At 41.5% G+C, this 19,064-nt stretch overlaps 2 protein-coding genes across 4 annotated transcripts in view; one reads left to right on the forward strand and one right to left on the reverse strand.

Annotated features, from left to right (window-relative positions):
- The window catches only part of HIBCH (3-hydroxyisobutyryl-CoA hydrolase), an 83,189-nt gene extending 65,644 nt beyond the window's left edge, over positions 1–17,545 (forward strand). Inside the window, exons 15-18 of one of the 3 annotated variants that reach the window (XR_005066094.1) lie at positions 1,108–1,278; positions 3,099–3,281; positions 3,546–3,629; positions 14,678–17,545. The gene's annotated coding sequence lies outside the window, so the exon portion shown is untranslated. Of the gene's footprint in view, positions 1–1,107; positions 1,279–3,098; positions 3,630–14,677 lie in introns of all 3 variants that reach the window. The other 2 variants (XR_005066093.1, XM_037043760.1) reach the window with 2 other exon arrangements.
- Positions 3,033–3,458, reverse strand: AKAP19 (A-kinase anchoring protein 19). Its single transcript, XM_037043761.1, has one exon. It carries the CDS (start codon positions 3,431–3,433, stop codon positions 3,149–3,151), a length of 285 nt encoding a protein of 94 aa, XP_036899656.1. The 5' UTR covers positions 3,434–3,458; the 3' UTR covers positions 3,033–3,148.
- Positions 17,546–19,064: the final 1,519 nt, after the last annotated feature.

The following is a 19,064-nucleotide window of genomic DNA, read 5'->3' on the forward strand; positions in this document are numbered from 1 at the left end:
TCATAGCTAGTTAGTTGCAACTAGATTTTTATTTGAACAGTTACGAAAAAGTGTTTTCACAAAAATATTTAGAAAAAATACAGCGTTTCATAGTTTAGTCTGACAGTGAAGAGAAGTTGCTAATGATGCTTGAGTTTGGCAAAGTAAGGTTTTGGGGAGTGCATCTGAGCTTGTGCCCAGTGCTCCAAGCAAAACGTGTTCTGTTCGGTCACACAAATACTGGATGAGGGCATTATGATTAAGCAAAGGTTCTATTTGTCAGAACTTTGTTTTTAAATTAACTTTTGGTTTCTAAAACCAAATACAAAAGTGCAGTTCCCCCATTTCATAAAATGTCAGTGATGGTAGGACATAGGAGTATCATGCATTGCTCATTCAGTGTGTCTATTTTTCATACTAATAAGGCAATTGGACACAAATGACTGCTTTAGGACTATAATTTTCCTACCCTTCAAGATTGTGCTTTAGGTACCCATAATAACCATAGGTAGTTTGCAGAGAACTGGTAAGGCAACTGAAAGTGGAGAACTCATGTCATAGGCCTGTAACTGAAAGGTCACGGAGCTGGGGAAGGGGTGGTGAAGCACGCTTGTGGGGTTATGTGAGTCTTTGTGAATGAGGACCTGGCACATTTCCTCTGCCAATCGGCTGCTTCCACTTTGTGCCACCTGCGGGCTCTTTGTTGCGCTGGTAGCCTCTCACCTGGCCCTATCCTGGACCCAGTGGTTGGGCGTGTGTCAGTGTGGTGAATTGCTGCCGTGTCCTTTCCCTCAGTCGCAGACACCGGAACCGTGTTTTTGCAGTGCGTCTTCCGATGGATTTGGCATTAGTGCTGTTTCCTGGGCTCGCTTTTCCTGGTTTTCCTCTCCCTTACTCTTTGGCCATTCTTATTTCATCTGTGTTTATGATATAAGTTGGAACAAATGTTTCCCTTCCCAGTTGCTAATAATTTTTTCAGTCTTCTGTTTTATATGCCTCTCCCTGAAAGAGTCCTTTTACTCATTTATTGCTCATGCAAGACCTTTAAAATGAAGTCCAGTGTTTAAATATGAAGACGGGAAAGAAGCTGAATGTCCTATTAAAGATGTTATCTTTCTTATCATCAAGGCCAAACTATATCTTAATGACTACCAGTGCAGTACAAATCTGTTTACCAGGACTTTCCGGCCTGCTCGCAACTTGGTTTATCCACTACTACACAGATAACCCAAGCCTTGTACTTTGTACTTCCTTGTGCGTGGTTTGACGTATAATGTGGCATACAAGTCCAAGATAAGATAAGTCCCTGTGGGACGAGGGGGTAGTGCTTGGTGACAAAACTGTACTGCCAGTGTCAGAGAGGGTGGCAACAGAGTTTACACTGCCAGTGAGATTCAGAGCTGAAAGACTTCCCACGCCCCTGGAGAAATAGGAGCCCAGGGCAAAGGTGGAACTGAGATTAAAATAATTATATATAACCAAAACCCAGTAGCCTATTCCCTATGTGTGCTAAAATTTTTAGTGCAGTTTGGACCTTGCAGCAAAAGTGTCCTGATGTGAGAATGAATGCAAAGCAGCAACATCAATGTCCGCAAAGCAGACAACAGCTTTTGTCTGACTCGGTATTAACACTCAGAAACCTAAGTTTTTCTTGATGAGCTGGAAATATGTTTTGCAGTTTTAGGAAACTTTCTGTTCTCAGCCTTCTATAAACAGGAGTGGTGGTTTTTCTATCTCCTCAGTTGCTAAGATGGCCTGGGGACAGGTGAAAGGAAAGCTGAATGACCAAACTTCTGAAGGCAATGGAAAGAGCCCATCACTCAATTCAAAGAATTTTCTTTGCCCAAGTAACTCGGGAGAATTCACTCTATTTGATTGTGGGTTTCAAAGTATAATTATTAAAATTAGAGGTAGCATTTCCATCTGTTTAAAAGGCCAAATGCAAATTTATTTAAAGAGGTCACAAGCCTTCCTCTTTTCTCTGCCTTCCTTTAGATTTCAGTGACAAGAGTCTGTTGTATCTTAATAAAAGGATCTAATGAAAATGGGCTTAAATAATTCCCTTTCCAGTTAAACTCAATGTGTAGCAAAATCCTGATGTAAAGATAATTCTAGAGACTGATTCTCAATCTTCCTACAGTTACATCATAGTATCTTCTTCCCTCTCACCTAAATTTTTTGTCACCAGTGATCTCAAACAGTACTAAATTCTGTTTTTTAAAAGATTCCTAAAAAAAAAGCCAACTTTTTATGACAGTAGTATAGTATATGGCTGTAAATGCCCTATGGACACTGCTACCATAAAAAAATAAAATATAATAACCCCCCACATCGCTGAGACAGCAAAGCTTAATACACATTCAGCACAGAGACCAGATTATGCTTTTTACCTCGACAACTAGGGCTTCTGTTGTTTTAAAATTTATTGGATTGCTGTTTATAAAGGTACCCAAACTTGTTTGCTTGTATAATTCTATTATTATATCACTGGGCTTAATTCAATGCGATAAATATTAATGCCATGACTTCTATAAATTATGTCTTGTTGAGATGCCTTATACAAAAAGTGTGAGCCATCTAATAACAGCTGTACTTAGGGCCCTGAGGGTCAAGGTGGTTGGTTCTCTTCTATGTGGGTTGCTTTCTAATGCTTGATCATTTGTGTTAAGAAGTAGGGATCCCTAATGCAAATGGTTTGGACAAACAAAAGCTACTGCTAATCACTATGGCTTGAGTGCCATTCACTGCCAAGACATTTTAAGAACAATCCTTTTCATAGCTTGGTTTTGGTGTAAATTAACATTATTTTAAAAGAGTGTCTTTAAACCGTTTGGAGACACAGGACATTTAAAAATATTTCTTTCTTTGGTGATGCTATACCATCTGAAGCTGTATGTGACATAGCTGATTAGTGTGGTGCCACAGGACCTATGTTTAGCCCTTTAGTGACTACAGTCCAAGAACAAGCAGGTAGAAATTGCTATTACCATAGAACGGCTTAAAACACATTTCGTTTTAGGTATTCCTATACTCTTGATATGACCATAGACTGATTTTTACATTCAGATGGAATCAGTGTTTATTCATACAACCTTTTGCTTTTCCTTCATGTGTTTGGTCTAGCACCAACTCTATCCACAGTTCAAGAAGGTGTCATAATTCTGCACCATCAAGGCCCCTCACTCTCAATGAATGGGATGTCGCAGTACTTGGTGTTACTATCTGCCCACTGCTGCAAGGCATCACTCAAGATTTCCCGGGACAGGCGATGTGCAAATTCGAAGACCACGATTTTGGATTCCGTAGGTTCCTTCACTTCCTCACTGATAACTTGAGAAGGCATCCTAGGTTGAAATCTCTCATCTGACATAAAGCTCTCTGCACTTGTGTGCCGCTTGTCACTCTCAATTGTGGTAGGAAATGCGAAAATTTGCTTTGATTTCATGCAGCCCATGTTATGAAGAACTTTGAGTGAGGCAAAGCAGTAAGAAGACTACTTCAACAGCATCTTTGGAAAACACTGAGCATCTGTCCACGTGGTGCTGACCAGTGCTTTTTCTCTCCAGGCCACTTGAGAAATCACTGTTTCCTTTTACCACTCTTCACATGTAATATTTATCTGTGAAGAGAAGAGAAGTTTTACTGTGAAGGTATAGAACACAAAATACTACATGATTATGTTGCATGTAGAAACAGTCCTTTTTAACACCTCGGTCACTTAGGGGAAGTGTGAGGTGCCTAAAAAGTTGTATCTTCTCTAGAGAAGAAAAGAGAGTTACTCAAAAATGGCAAGGCAGAAACTAGGAAGACATTTTTTCAAGATCTTTAAAAGTTTATAAAACTGAAAACACAGTTAAACTTTTGCTAGCTTAGATGTATTTATGTTCACCAAGAATTCACAAACTCTATCTAGTCTTTGGGCCAAATTCTAGCTGCCTGTGTTGTAAAGGAAGTTTATGGGACACAGTCGTATACCCATTTATCTTCACATCATCTACGGCTACCTTTTTTTTTTTTGGTGAGTACTGGGTGGGTTTTGTTCTTGAGTTTCCTCTCTCTGCAGGGGTTTTACACAAGCTGACTACAAATCAGGGGATCAGACATACACAGCACAACATGTATACACTTCACAGTAGATTGTGGAGATTGATGGGCGTCTGCCTAACCAGGTGGGAGCTGAGTGACAGGCAGGCAAGATGCAGAGGTGACGGAGCCATAGGAATGATCAAACTCATTTCTGGCCATGGCCTAGGTCTCCGAGGCTGGGGTGGCAGTGTTGTGGGGGCTGTAATCAAAGGCCCACAGACTACATGCGCACAAGCTGACAACATGGCCAGGCAGCACGTTCTGGATTGGGGTCCCAGGTGCAGCGCCCCAGCCAGCATGGCCTAGGCGAGCTCCCATGCATCCTTCTGTAGGTGGTCCTCATTCACTGGGCAGCAAAGGTGGCTTTTTTCTAAGCTAAAATCGGGCCAGTTGATAGTCTTTGCCAGGTCTATTTGGTAGTCTAAGAAGCATCTTTTGAAATACTCACTTTCCTCTTGGTCTCATCCATATCCACACAGTCTCAGCCCATATCTTTAGGCAGAGAGACATCATGGAGTGAGCTGCTGGCTCCGTCTCCCTTCTTCCGGTTTTTCTTGCTCTTGGCCCTGGGCTGAGGGGAGTCAGTCAGCACCAGACTGCTGCTGCGCGGGTGCTCAATGGGGCGGGCCAGCTGGCCTTCCCCTCCTTGATGTGGTTCAGCTGCTGCCTGTTAGTGTTGTTGCTGTTGGCTTTTCTCCCCTCTCTTCTGCTCCACCAGGGAAGCGAGGTCAAGCCCTTTAAACTTCGGGTCAGTCTTGGGCCAGGGTCTGGGCTGGCCCTTGGAGGCTCTGGGGCACTCTGTGGACCTCTTGCTTGGCTCACTGCTGGGCTTGTAGGCCTGTTTCAGTTCACCAGTCCCCTCCTTGTGGTGATGTACTATGTCCAGGAGGAAACACAGCAGCTCCTGCTGCTTCCCATTCACCTTCTCAGGCAGGAGGAGCTTGGAGTCCCAGGGGTCTACTATGTCCCCATCCACTCTCAGCCTGGGCTCTGTGTGGTCAGCAAGTCTGGAGGGGAGTGAGATGAGGTTTCTGGTTCTTCAATCTCCTCTGTGGAGCCACTGTGCATGCGCACAGAGTCAGGTGCAGGCTCTGTTGCTCTCTGGACCATCTCAGACTGTCACTTGGCCTCTCCTTCCTCCTTTTTTTCACAGCTCAGAGCTTCAAGAGCTCCTGCAGCTGCTGGAACTCCTCTGATCTATGGCCACTTTCATGATACAATGGCAGAATTGGGTAGTTGTGATAGACCATGGGCTATCTGGTCCTTTATTTTTGCCAAACTGACCTATACTGTTAAGGGAAACAAACATATCAAAGTTTGCTCCTGCCTCAAACCTCATGAACCTGCGTATCTTGGACTGTTGTTAAGAGTGAGGTTTTGTTCCCTGGTCAGATGCTTACAACTCAGAGTGGGACGGAATGATGGCCTTTACACAAAGGCCAACTACTCAAACACAGGTTAGGTGTGTGCAGCAAAGCCACCTATTTTTCTTCTGAATTAGATTCTCCCTGTGGAAAGCTCAGATTTATTTAAAATAAGGTTAAAGCTTTCTCACCTTAAATACCTCATTTTTTAGAAATATTTTCCTTATTTATTTTTTAGAGAGAGGTGAAAGGAAGGAGAAAGAGTAGGACAGAAACATCCATGTGTGGCTGCCTCTGTTGTGTCCCCTACTTGGCACCTGGCCCGCAACCCAGGCATGTGCCCTGCTAGTGACTGAACTGGCGACCTCACACTTTGCAGGATAACGCCCAACCGAGCCACACAGGTCAGGGCTGACAACTCATTCTCAATCTTGTTTGACATAGTGACAAAATAGGGATGCTATAATAAACCACAAATTCCTAACTGGGAAGGTAAGGTGGGTAGTTACACCCAGACCTATATCTTCTTTATTGAAAAGTTTTTAAGTAGGCCTGCCTGTTGTTTTTGTACATCTAAGTTAACACACCTTTGAATGCCAGAAGTAATTTGCTTACTCCTGGAAGGTGTAAGCACCCTTGAGAAAGTTCAGAATCTTGTAATCCAGATCCTGCCTTGCTTTCTCCCACCCTCTTCATGTAACGTTCTTCTTTACATTCTTACTTTAATTTCAGGTGCTTAAAAGAAACTGCAAACTTATTCGCTGGAGCATTTGAGATTTTACTTTCAGGTATCTGTTGTCAGCTTTGGCTCAAATTCATAAAAATTCTCAAATTTTCAGTAAAGATGATGGCATAGGCAGACATGGCTCGCCTCTTTGCACAACCACAGCAAAATTACAACTAAAACATAGAACCACCATCACTCAGAACTGACAGAAACTGAGTTGAATGGAAGTCTGACTACTACAGAATTGAAGAAACCACATCGATCCAGAATGGTAGGAAGGGCACCGTCTGCCCACACCCACAGGTGGTGGATAAAAGTCTTGGAGGAATATCTAGGGAGCAAGGAATCCCAGCCCCACACCAGGCCCCCCAGCTCAGGGTTCCAGTGCAAGGAAGGTAAGTCTCCATAACTTTAGCTACAAAAACCAGCAGGGATTCAGTTGGTGGAAGAAAGAGCTGGAGCCCCAAGCAGTTCCTCTTAAAGAACTCGTACATGGACGCACCTACTCAGACTCACTTCCTCTGGGCTCTGGACACAGGGTGGCAACTGGAGGGGCACCAGTTGTGCGCAGGGGGAGGCCGCGGTGTCTGGCACCAAGGCAAGCAGAGGCCATTTTCCCTTTTCTGGGCCCTCCCCAACCAGAGTGGGCAGACTGGTGCTGCTGTATCTAAGATTTCATCAACTTGGCTCACACTGTTTGACCTGCCTTAGAGATCCCAGAGTCTCCAGCCCTGCCAATTTATGGGCCCACCCAAGCTACTTTTCCATATGAATGGTCTTCAGTCATGCTTTAAACTTCCTAAATCCTCCTAAACAAGCAGCAGTGACCTCAGTGAGCCCTAGGCCTGAAACTAGCAGCCTAGAGTCACAGTGTGGCTTTGCCCATAAATCTCCAAGCCCCGCAGAAGTAGCAGCCAGCTCAGATTGCTATATAGCTCAGGCAGGGTTGCCCAGGACAAAGCACAGGTGGGGGCTGATCTTGACCTGTACCACCCAGGAAAACCCAGGGGCCAGTGTACACAGTGGACAGCTGCAGACCACATAGGAGCACCACCACCCTGCCCCTGCACAGCTGATCCTCCACAGAGGGCAGATTGGTGGTCAGTGGTCACAGCCAGTCCTTGCAGCTGACTGGCCTGGGTAAATCCCTCCCATTGATCTGCCAGCAGCAACCAAGGCTCAACTACAAGAGGAGGGTATATTCAGTCTACAGGCAGGGTGCACCTCAAGTGCCCACTTAGGTGGTAGGGTAGGCTGTGCCACTAGACCCTACAGGTCACCTACTACATTAGGCCACACTACCAAGACACAGAGTCAAAGCAGCTCTACCTAATACATAGAAGCAAATACAGAGAGGCTGTCAAAACAAGAAGACAAAGAAACATGGCCCAAATGAAAGAACAGATCAAAACTTCAGAAAATGAGCTAAACAAAATGGAGATATGCATTCTATCAGATGCAGAGTTCAAAGCACTGTTTATAAGGATGCTCAAGGAACTTAGGACCTGAACAGCATAAAAAATATGCAGTCAGAAATGAAGGATACACTAATTGAAATAAAGAACAATTTACAGAGAGACAATAGTAGAGTGGGCGAAGCCAAAACTCAAATCAATGTTTTGGAATATAAGGAAGCAAACAAAACAAAACAATCAGAACAAGAAAGAATCCAAAAAAAACGAGGATAGTGCAAGCAGCCTGCGAGACAACCTTAACCAATCCAATGTTCATAGGGGTGCAAGAAGCAGAAGAGAAAGAGCAATAAATTGGAAGTTGATTTGAAAAAACAATGAAAGAAAACTTCCCTAATTTGATCAAAGAAATAGACACTCAAGTGCAGAAAGCACAGAATCCCAAACAAGATGGATGCAAAGAGGCCCATTCCAAGACACATCAGAACTACAAGGCCAAAGGTTAAACATAAAGAGATGGGAGGTTAGGGTGTGGGAGAGAGAGTGAGAGGTGAGGGGATTAAGAAGTACAAATAAGTAGTTACAGTATGGTCATGGGGATGAAAAGCATGGTATAGGAAATGGAGCAGCCAAAGAACTTACACATTTGACCCATGGACGTGAACAATGGTGGGGGAATTACCTGAGGGAGTGGGGGGTTCTGGGTGGAGGGGGGCAAAGGGAGAAAAATCAGGACAACTGTAATAGCATAATCAGTACAATTAAAAATAATTCTCTACAGGTCTAGATGATTTTCTCTCAAGGTAAGTAGGCTGCAGTGCTTGTGATGTGTCTTCTAAGCTTCCCAACTGGATGATAATCCCTGAATGGGGATTAGACATATCATCTGTTATGATAGGACTTTACTGGATAGAGGTTTAGACATAAGAAATGTCTAAATGTCTAATGTCTTTACATAACATATCATCTGTTATGATAGGACTTTACTGGATAGAGGGTTAGGCATAAGAATCCCCAGGCAAAATCTATGAATAAGGTTATGATCCATGATTATATCTTAGTTTTTAGGTCAAAGACATAGCTCTAAAAATCCGTAAGATATAACTCAGTTGACTTATTTCTGAAACCACTGATCTTAAGGTAAAAATTAGCATGAGTTTAATTTTTAAAAATAATTTGTAATTCAAGTCCAGACAGGTGATCTTTGCCAAGGTCATTCCGCTATACGTTTTTTTAGGGTTCTATAAATTCGACCTCATTTCTCCCATAATACTACATTTATTTCTTACTTATCTACCCTTAATGAGGATGACATGGGGCATAGAAAGCCATCTGCTATTTATGACCTTTGGTTCCACGTGCCCTGCTACACGCTCGAGGCCACTTCAAAAGTGGAACAAGGGGGTGTGATGCTTGTCTTGTTTACTAGACTGAACTTGAGGACAAGAACTGTCCTGGTTGTTCTTTATCAACCTGTAATGACTCACTCAGTATCTGTTTTGTACTTTGTGGGATGATTAAGGGAACTGGACATAGTTAACCTGAAAACCGTTACTAAGAAAATTTAGCGAGTATTAATATAAAAGGCCATGAATAGAAGAATCTTTTCTGAGATGTTTGGTTTTGCAAAAGCAGTTTTATCGTACCATAACAAAGTAACTAGTGTCAAGTTCGCCCTCTCACCAAAAACAGCTTTAAGCCTGAACAAAATATACGTGGGCAGTGCCACTGTAAAAAATGTCCAGACCTACAGAGAATTTTTATAGGAGCTCATTTGGATGAGACTGATGACATACGCTGGGGAGAGCAAGAGAATAACAGTTTTGCAGTTTCTGTTATGCACTTGAGAGTAAGAAGGGAAAATAAGATTACATGAGGGTGGGAGAAAGCAAGGCAGGGATTGGACGACCTCTTGCATGATTTAGAAGGAGGGGTCTGAAAGGGGGCATTTCAAAAGTGTGTTACCCTAGATGCACAAAAACAACAGACAGGGCTTAAGGAAGAGGGAAGCCTTTCAATAAAGAAGTTTAAGCCTGGGGCATGATCAGACCACCCTGCGAGGTTGTTTTCCACAGAACCCATTTTTTCCCCATCCACAGCAGGTATTTTCAGGCATTGCACAACATACAGCACAGAAGTGGTCCCCCCAAAAAGGCAGACACAACATTAAGGCCACAATCAATCATCCTTTCTGCCTGGGGGCATCTTCTGGCATAATCGTGGGGAGGCTGAGCCCAGGCAGAGTGGCAGTTCTGTTGACCTGAAGAGGCAGAGTTTGGGTTACTGAAGCAGAAGGAATGTATATATATTTAACACAGTTCAAGAGAAAAGGGAGCTGTGGGGAGGGAGGCTGAAACATGCATGAGTTCTCATCAACAGTTCTTATCTGAGGCTACGATGTGCATGTACAGGAAAAGTATCTAAGACCCAGCAAAAGATTACCTACTCTGGGACTTAAACTGGAACAGTGACACCAGAAGTTAAGACAGTGCTGGGGAAACCTTGCGGTTTCAAGCTAGCCCAGGTGGAAGGCCTCACTGAACACTTCAGTAGTAGATTAGCTACTACTTGAGAAATGTGAGAAGTGTACTGGCAGGGGGTGGTGTACTTTTCTTAAGGGGGTACAAAGTATACAATTGAAGTTTGTGAGGTGTATGGTTTAGGTTTCAACTACTGGGCTCAGCTGTTTTGCAGAAGCAGTCACAGACAATGTATAAACAAGTGAATGATGGCTATGTTCNGTGCATGTACAGGAAAAGTATCTAAGACCCAGCAAAAGATTACCTACTCTGGGACTTAAACTGGAACAGTGACACCAGAAGTTAAGACAGTGCTGGGGAAACCTTGCGGTTTCAAGCTAGCCCAGGTGGAAGGCCTCACTGAACACTTCAGTAGTAGATTAGCTACTACTTGAGAAATGTGAGAAGTGTACTGGCAGGGGGTGGTGTACTTTTCTTAAGGGGGTACGAAGTATACAATTGAAGTTTGTGAGGTGTATGGTTTAGGTTTCAACTACTGGGCTCAGCTGTTTTGCAGAAGCAGTCACAGACAATGTATAAATAAGTGAATGATGGCTATGTTCCAGTAAAACGTTTTTACAAAAACAGGCAGCCAGCCCATGAGCCACACTGGACCACATTCAGACAAACAGTCCTATTCTAGTAGAGAATACAATTCAAAACCATTTAAAGGAAGATGACATGATCCAGATTCTTACAAAGTATTATCCACAGTCTTCATCATACAATAAAATTACTAGCCAAGGGAACAAGCAGAAAAATGTACCCCATGATCAAGGGAAAAAACAGTCATTAGAAACAGACCACAAAATAATACACCATTTCATAATTAATAGCAGTTTAAAGAAGCTTTTTAAATATATTCAAGAACATACAGGAAAAATTCTCATAAGGCATGAGTAAAGAATCTCATAAAAATGTAAAGTAAAAATAAAAAAAACTTATGAGCTACTACATATTGTAGAAGGATTAGTGGACTTGAATATAAAACCATACATACATGTAATTTGAAAATGGGAAGGACTTTTAAAAACTGAACAGAGAAACCACTAAAAAGGTAAGTATGGCATAAAAACAACAAGGAATTAGACATTTAAACTAGAAGACAGGAAAGGAGGAACATAGGAAGAAAAAAAGAAAATGAGACAATCTTAAAATAGCAAAGTGGCCCACTTAAACCCATACATAGCAAAAATTATATGAAAGGAAATAGACTAAATTTGAATTAAAAGGCATTTAAAAATAAGATCCAACCCACACAAACAGAGCCAACTGATCTGGACAATCTTTTCAACATGTACTAGGGCAACTGGACATCCACGTAAAAAAAAAAAAAGAAAAAAAGGAATCTAGACTTACACCCTCCACAAAAATTAACTCAAAATGAATCCCAGACCTCAATATAAAAATATTAAACTGTACATCTCCTAGAAGACATCATCTAGGAGTTAAATCTAGGTAAATCTAGATGACCTCAGGTTTGGCAATGACTTTTTAGATACAACACCAAATGCATGATTGACTAAAGAAATAACTGATAATTGGACTTCATCAAAATTTAAAAGTTCTGCTCTGTGTTAAGATACTGTCAGGAAAGTGAGAAGACAAGCCACAAACTGGATGAAAATATTTGCAAAAGCGTACCTGATATAGGACTGTTAGCTAAAATATACAAGGAATTCCTAAAGCTCAACAATAAGAACACTGATTAAAAATTCGGTGACAAATCTGAAGAGACATCTCACCAAAGAAGACATACAGATGGCAAATAAGCATGAGAAAATGATCGACATTATATATTGGGAAATTGCATGTTAAAACAACAGTGAGATACTGCTACATACTATTAGAATGGTGAGAGTCCATTAAAATGCTGATAACACCAAATAATAATGAGGATGCAGAATGACAGAACTCATTCACTGCTGCTGAGAATGCAGAATTGTACGGCCACTTCAGAAGATAAGTTTGCCAGTTTCTTACATAACTAAACATACTCTTACCATACAGTCCAGCAATTGTCCTTGGTATTGACTCAAATGGGTTGAAAAATTATATACATACAAAAACCTAGACATGGGTGTTTTTAGTAGTTTTATTATATAATTGCTAAAACTTGGAAGCAACAAAAGTGTACTTCAGCAGGCGAATAGGTAAACTGATTCATCCTGACAATGGAATATTATATACTGACAAAAAGAAATGAGTTACAAGCCATGGAAAAAAGGAGAGGCCCTAAATGTGTACTACTAAGTTTTTTTTTAAAAGATTTTATTTATTTATCTTTAGAGGGGACAGGAAGGAGAGAGGGAGAGAAATATCAATGTATGGTTGCCTCTCTTGAGTCCCCTGCCGAGAACTGGCCTGCAGCCCAGGCATGTGCCCCAACTGGGAATCGAACCTCGATCGTCTGGTTTCGCAGGCCTGAGCTCAATCCACTGAGCCACACCAGCCAGGGCTGTTACTAAGTTTTAAAAGCCAGTCTTTCCAACTATATGACATTCTGGAAAAGGTAAGTTTGGACAGTGAAAAGTCCAGTGGTTGCCAGGGATTAGAAAGGAGGGGGGTTGAATAGGTGGAGCAGAGGGGATTTTTAGGGCAGTAAATTAACTGTATGACCCTACAATGGTGGTTATCTAATTAGATTCCACCCTACAATGGTGGAATCTAATGAACAAAATTAACAAAATAGAAAGACTCAGATACAGAGAATAGACTAACAGCTGTTAGAGGGGAAGGGGGTGGGGTAGCTGGGAGAAATAGGTGAAGGGATTAAGCAAAACAAACACACAAAAACCTCACAGACACAGATAATAGTATGGTGGTTGCCAGAGGGAAAGGGTGGGGGGGGGGAGTACAGGACAGTAAGAGGGAGATAAATGGTGGTGGAAGGGGGACTTGACTTAGGGTGGTGAACACACAATATACAGATGATCCATGACAGAACTGCATGCTTGAAACCTACATAACTTTATTAACCAACGTAACCCCAATAAATTCAATAAAAACTAAAAAAGAAGTCATATACAGAAAAGCAAAGAAACTAGGATAGGCAAAATAATTTGAAAAAGAGCCAAGTTGGAAGACTTGCTGTACCCAATTTTAAGAATGATTCTAAAGCTACAGCAATCAAGACAGTGCTATTTTGGAGGAAGGCGAAGGCGAGACACACAAATCTGTGCAACAGAAGAGAGTCCAGAAACAGACCCACAAAAACATGGTAAACTAATTTTTGACAAATGTTCAAAAATAATTCAATACAAATGATAGTCTTTTCAACAAAAGGGATTGGAACAACTGGACATACATATACTCCCCCAATTGAACTATCCCTTACTCTTTATACAAAAATTAAAAGGGATCATAGATCTAAATGTAAAATACAAAACTGCAAGACTTACAAAATGACAGGAAACAGTCATCATGGATTAGGTGAAGGTTCTTAGATAATGACACCAAAAGCATGAACCATGAAAAAAATAAACTGGACTAGATCAAAATTGAAAACTTTTTCTCTGAGAAGAACACAGTTACAGAAATGAAAAAAAAAACCCTATGTCAGAAAAAAATATTTACAAATCATTTATCAAATAAATGACTTCAATCAAGAATATATAAAGAAACTATCAAAACTCAATAGTAAGAAAACAACTCCATTTTTTAAATGAACAAAACATTTGTACAGACTTTTCACCCAAGGCCACCTATGAAGGGCAAGTAAGTGTACAGAGAAAGAAGCTCAACATCACTAGCCGTTAGAGAAGTGCAAACTCAAACCATGGTAAGCTACCGCTCTGCACTTGCGAGAAGAAGCAAAATAAAAACACCACCACATGCTGGTGACTGTGCAGTGTGACTGGAACTTGAGTGTGTGCCAGCAGGAAGGCAAATGGCACAGCCAGTCCAAAACAGTTCAGCAGTTTCTTACCATATAACCCAATGATCCCCCTCCCATGTATTTACCGTAAAGAAATGTACCTTGTGTTCACGTAACAACCTTTACACATATGTTTATTGAGCTTTCATAAATGCCAAAAGTTGACATTGAAGACAGGATACCGATATGGATGACTCTTAAAGGTATTCTGCTGATTGAAAGAGGCCAGTTTTAAAAGCATACATACTGCATAATCCTGTGTATATTACAGTCCGGAAGAGGCAGAATGATAGGCAGGGACAGAACAGGTGTGGTTACCAGGGGCTGGGGTAGGAGGAGGTTGTGACTACGAAGGGGCAGACCATGAGGGAGCTTTTCTCAGGTGATGGAACCCTTCTGCATCCCGATGGTGGTGGCGGCTATATGAGTCTATGACATATATTAAAACTCAGAACTATTCACCAAAATAAAGTCAGTTTCACTGCATGCAAAGATTAAACTGGTGTGTTCAAAACCACAATGCAAATACCATTCTACACCCACTAGGACTGCTAAAATTCAACAGCGCGACAAGGCCCAGTGTTGGTGAGAATGCAGACTGCATACATAGCTGAGCAGCGGAAAATGGTGCGACCACTTTAAAGAGCTTGTTTAGCAGTTTCTTACAAAGTTAACCAAACGTGTACTCTATGAACCCGCCACTTTGTCTCTAGCTATTTATCTCAGACAAATGGAAACATGTCTGCAAAAAACTTGCATACCGATGTCCATAGAAGCTTTATTCACAATAGCCAAAGCTGGAAACAGCCCCTATGTCCATCTCTTGGCAAATGGGTAAGCAAATAGGGATGTCCATAAAATGGACTACTACTTGAAAGTAAAAAGGAATGAATTGCTGATATATGCAATAATAGAAACATGTCGAGCCAGATACCAAAGACTGACATTGATATGAATTTCAAGTATGGACAGTACCCCATGAATAGAAAGTGTTAACAGTGGATGTCTTTGGGTGGAAGGCGGTAAGGACCGCTTGTAAGGGGACATGAAGGAACTTTCTGGGCCATGGAAATGTTCTATTATATCCCGATTGATGCGTTGACTACATAGGTGTATACCTTTGTCAAAGTTGTCAAATTGTACCCTTAGCATCTGTGTATTTCACTGTCATTTTTACTTCCATAAAATATACAGGTTTTGAGAACATTCTGGGAGATAGAAGTCCAGGGAATGAATATGTTTATATATACTTAAACAAGGCCGTCTGCTTGAGTTTGTCACACCAAATTTTAAAATCGGTCTAAAATTCCAGCTCTTAGCATGATGGGGCAGCTTCCAGAGCACAGACCACTTGTGTTGCTGTAAGCCTCCTGCAATGGGAATGTTTCCTTTATTCTTACACTGCCCTAAAACCAGCCCAACTCGGTGGTCATATTCTTCCAGATCCACAGAAGAGTGAGAAGCCTCCTCCTCCTCCTCACTACCAGTGGACGGACCTGAACTATTCATTTCTCACTTCCTTTGGAAACGTATAGTGCTCTGATTTTGAATGGCAATAAAAGAAATCAATCTGGAGATTAAATGTGAGAGTCCTTTGCCCTTAACAGTGATTCCTGAACTTGCCGATAAGGGGGAGTGGTGCAGTCAGAAGAGGGGTGTATAATATTACCCAAAGAACTAGATTCGTACTCCAGCTCCCCTACACTCTAGTCTGAGCACATCTCTAGACTGTCTACAGAACTTGAAAGTACCGAGATAGTAAAATACACCATTAATGAGTTTAGTCATAGCGCTTCTATCAAAAATAGAAGACGACTGTTCTGTAGTTGTTGACCACTTTTAGTTTACTAATTTACATTATGTTTACCAGTGCCTGCCTTCCTATTACTATTTCATAATAGGCAGACAGGCCTGACTGTTTCCACTTGCAGAGGCAGCTGACCCAGAGAGCTCACATGGCAAGCAAGCATGGGGCTCCCAACTCCTAGTCACAGGTCCTTCTGGAAATAACAGTTGTTTCAGCAATACTTTATCCAATCCCGGCTTATGTTTTTAACTGTTAAAAATCCCTCCTCTTGAATGTATAAAACTTCCCTCTACTCCTAGTTGTACAGTTAACTTTTACCAATAAAGACCAATGTAGCTTCTTCCCAGGGTCTCTTGCCGCTCTCTGCTCTCTGCCCCAGTCTCTGAGCTGGTCTCCATCAGCAGGGACATTACAGCCCCAAAAGACCACTGTTCCAGGACTAGCTGTCCCCTCTGGCCTTCAGGCCCCACCTTGGGTAAAATGACACCAATATGTTCATGTCGCAGTTACTCGACTGATCTGGTAGCTGTCTAACGGAATTGCTCGCTGCACATCCAAAGAAGGTGCAGTTGCCCTGGCAGAACGGGATTGGCCAGCTGCCCCAGGTTTTTGTGAATCAGATTTCAGTTCTGTGGTTTCTATCCCACAGAAGCCTCCTGGGATGTAAGGAAGTGTGATCCTTAAAGAAAAGTCAGAGCCAAAGCCAGAAAGTTTGTGCTACTACTTACGGTTCACAGTAGCAGCTCTTCAAATACGTAACATGCTAAAGGCGATTACAGTCCCATCCTGAACACCACTGAAGAATAAGCTTTGTGTAATCTCACTCTCCCCTAGTAAGATAGTTGATTCATAATTAGGAAATAAAGTTTCAATAGTAGTCAACAGTTTAGAAGATTTTATGACTGACCTTCTTAGGACATCACAGCTGTACTTTGTTCTTAGATTGTATTATTCATCTGTCAGATTCAGAAACTATTATGGCTATCAGTCGAAGGCATAAAACATTAAATGCTGGGTATTAACCAAGAAAAGTATTTTTTCTCACTTGTCATTTTAACTGGCTGAATACAGAATATAATGTTTAAAAACCGAATATTAAGAAATACTGAAAATTATGTTATTTTATAGTTCAGTTTATAATCATGATGTACAGAGAACTATTGGTGAGAACATTCCTTAACCGTCCAGCCAGTCTTTACTAAGTCTTTACAAGACATAGTAATGTGTCCAGGACCAAATGTTAATACGGGGCTTTCAAGACTTATTTAATAAAACAAAAATGAAAGGGAGACAGACCGAAAATGAGATGACAACTTACCCAGGCTGTAAGCAGTGCAGATGCCCACCCGGAGAGGGTCCTTAACTTGCCCTAATGGGTGACGTGGCCATTTTTACATGATGCTGCAGCCAAAAATAATAAAATATAAGGGTGCCCTTCCTGCCACCACTCCCTCTCCTTTTGTCCCCAAATCCCAACACAGAGACACGCACAGGCACAGCACAGTCACACGTAGAGAAAAGAAAGCCCCTTTTATTATGTTTTCCTCAGTGTTACTTTGAAGCCTCAAAGCATGACGCGTACAAAGTTTCAGGCCGCTTGGCACTCCCCAGAAATGGGTTCGGCAACCACTGGGTCTCCACTGAGGCCTTGGAACTGCAGTCGCTCCGAGTCGCTCATTTTGGAGCTCTGGTCAGTGAGTCAGGAAAGGTCTCTCTCACGCACACAGCCATGCCTTGAATATGAATCAGGCCTAAATCCACACAACGCTCTAGCGGGGGAAAAAAAAGGAAAGAAAAGTCTAAATCTGCTCTGAAAATAAACAGTCTGCTAAATCTCTGAAAGTCTGTCTTAAATACCAGGTAAAGAGAAATGGTTATTACTGCTGTCCCACTTTATGTCGGGTTCTAAGCCTCTAAATAGATTTCTAGTGTTTTATATCTCAAGTTATGGCTTCAAATGGATCCGAGCCCTGAATTACTGTAAATCTATGTATCGTAAATACCATGTTGCAGTCTTTTAAAAAATGTCTTGTGTGTGTGTGTTTCAAACTTCAATGTAGATGCATTTAATAAAAAATGCTAATTCATTAAAAATATAATGACTTCATTAAAAAGTTAACAGTTCTAATAGCATGTTTGTCATTATTTGTTCTCTAAAAATGGATAATAAGTGTATTTTCCTTCTTCTGGGGGGAGGGCTCATGAAAACTGGACATTAAGCAGAGGCTTCTGATTGGTAATACTGAGAATCCATGATTTAGACTAAAAATTTAAAACAGGTCAAATGATACCCAATAAGCTGTTTGACACCAGGCAAATAGAAATAAACTCAATTTAAATTTAATACTGTCACCAAAAGTAAAAGTTAGAAAATAACAGAAATATTGGGTTGGCCAAAAAGTCTGTTTAGTTTTCTGTGAAATAAAAGACATTTTTAATTTTCATCAGTAACTTTATTGATTTGATATTTTGAGTATGTCAGCTGTCTCCCACTATTGGCTTCTAGTGGGTAGAGGCCAGGGGTGCTGCTAAACATCTTCCAATGTGTAAGACAGCCCCACAGTGAAGAATTATTTGTCCAAAATGTCAACAGTACCAAGCAACTTCACAAACCACTTTTGACACATTTGATCAGTCATAGCACCTTCTCCATACACTGCACAATTCTCTTTTTTGCTATTCTGTTGTGTTTTTACCTTTCTTGAAATGATAAAGCATGATATGCTGAAAATATTGCTTATTTCCTTCCATCTTGAACATTCAAATGGCTGCATAAAAATTCAATTTGGATAAGGTTTTTTAAAAATGTACACTGGTATGAGAGCTGTCACAATATAGTCTAACAAAATTGTTTCAAATGGAGTTTTAAAGACAGTGCTACTAAAGCCATCATATGACAAGAAAATAAACGAAGTTTGGGGGCAACCCAATATGATTTTGGTTGAAGGTCACCTAGAACACACTGCTGCACAGCCTTTGGAACCTGGGCACGCAGCTGTCCCACCCCCAGGCGCACAGAGCACAGGGGTGCACAGCTGCCCGCCAGTGGGGCAGCCTCAGGATGAATTCATGAGGTCACACGTGGGCCCAGGTTTTCTCAATAAAGAGGCAGAGAAAATAACACTGAGTGAAGGGACAATATCGAAGAGTCTGATGGATCTGAACAGCACTGTGTGGAATAAATCCATCTGTAAACCGGGAATCTGCCTCAGACATGCGTCATGAACATGGAGTGAGCTTCTACAGGTAACACGTCTGGAACTGCCTCAGAACATGGAAGACATTCGGTGTCA

This window comes from Sturnira hondurensis, unplaced genomic scaffold, assembly GCF_014824575.4.
Source record: "Sturnira hondurensis isolate 20B ecotype Veracruz unplaced genomic scaffold, ASM1482457v3 Scaffold0004136, whole genome shotgun sequence".
Lineage (NCBI taxonomy): Eukaryota > Metazoa > Chordata > Mammalia > Chiroptera > Phyllostomidae > Sturnira > Sturnira hondurensis.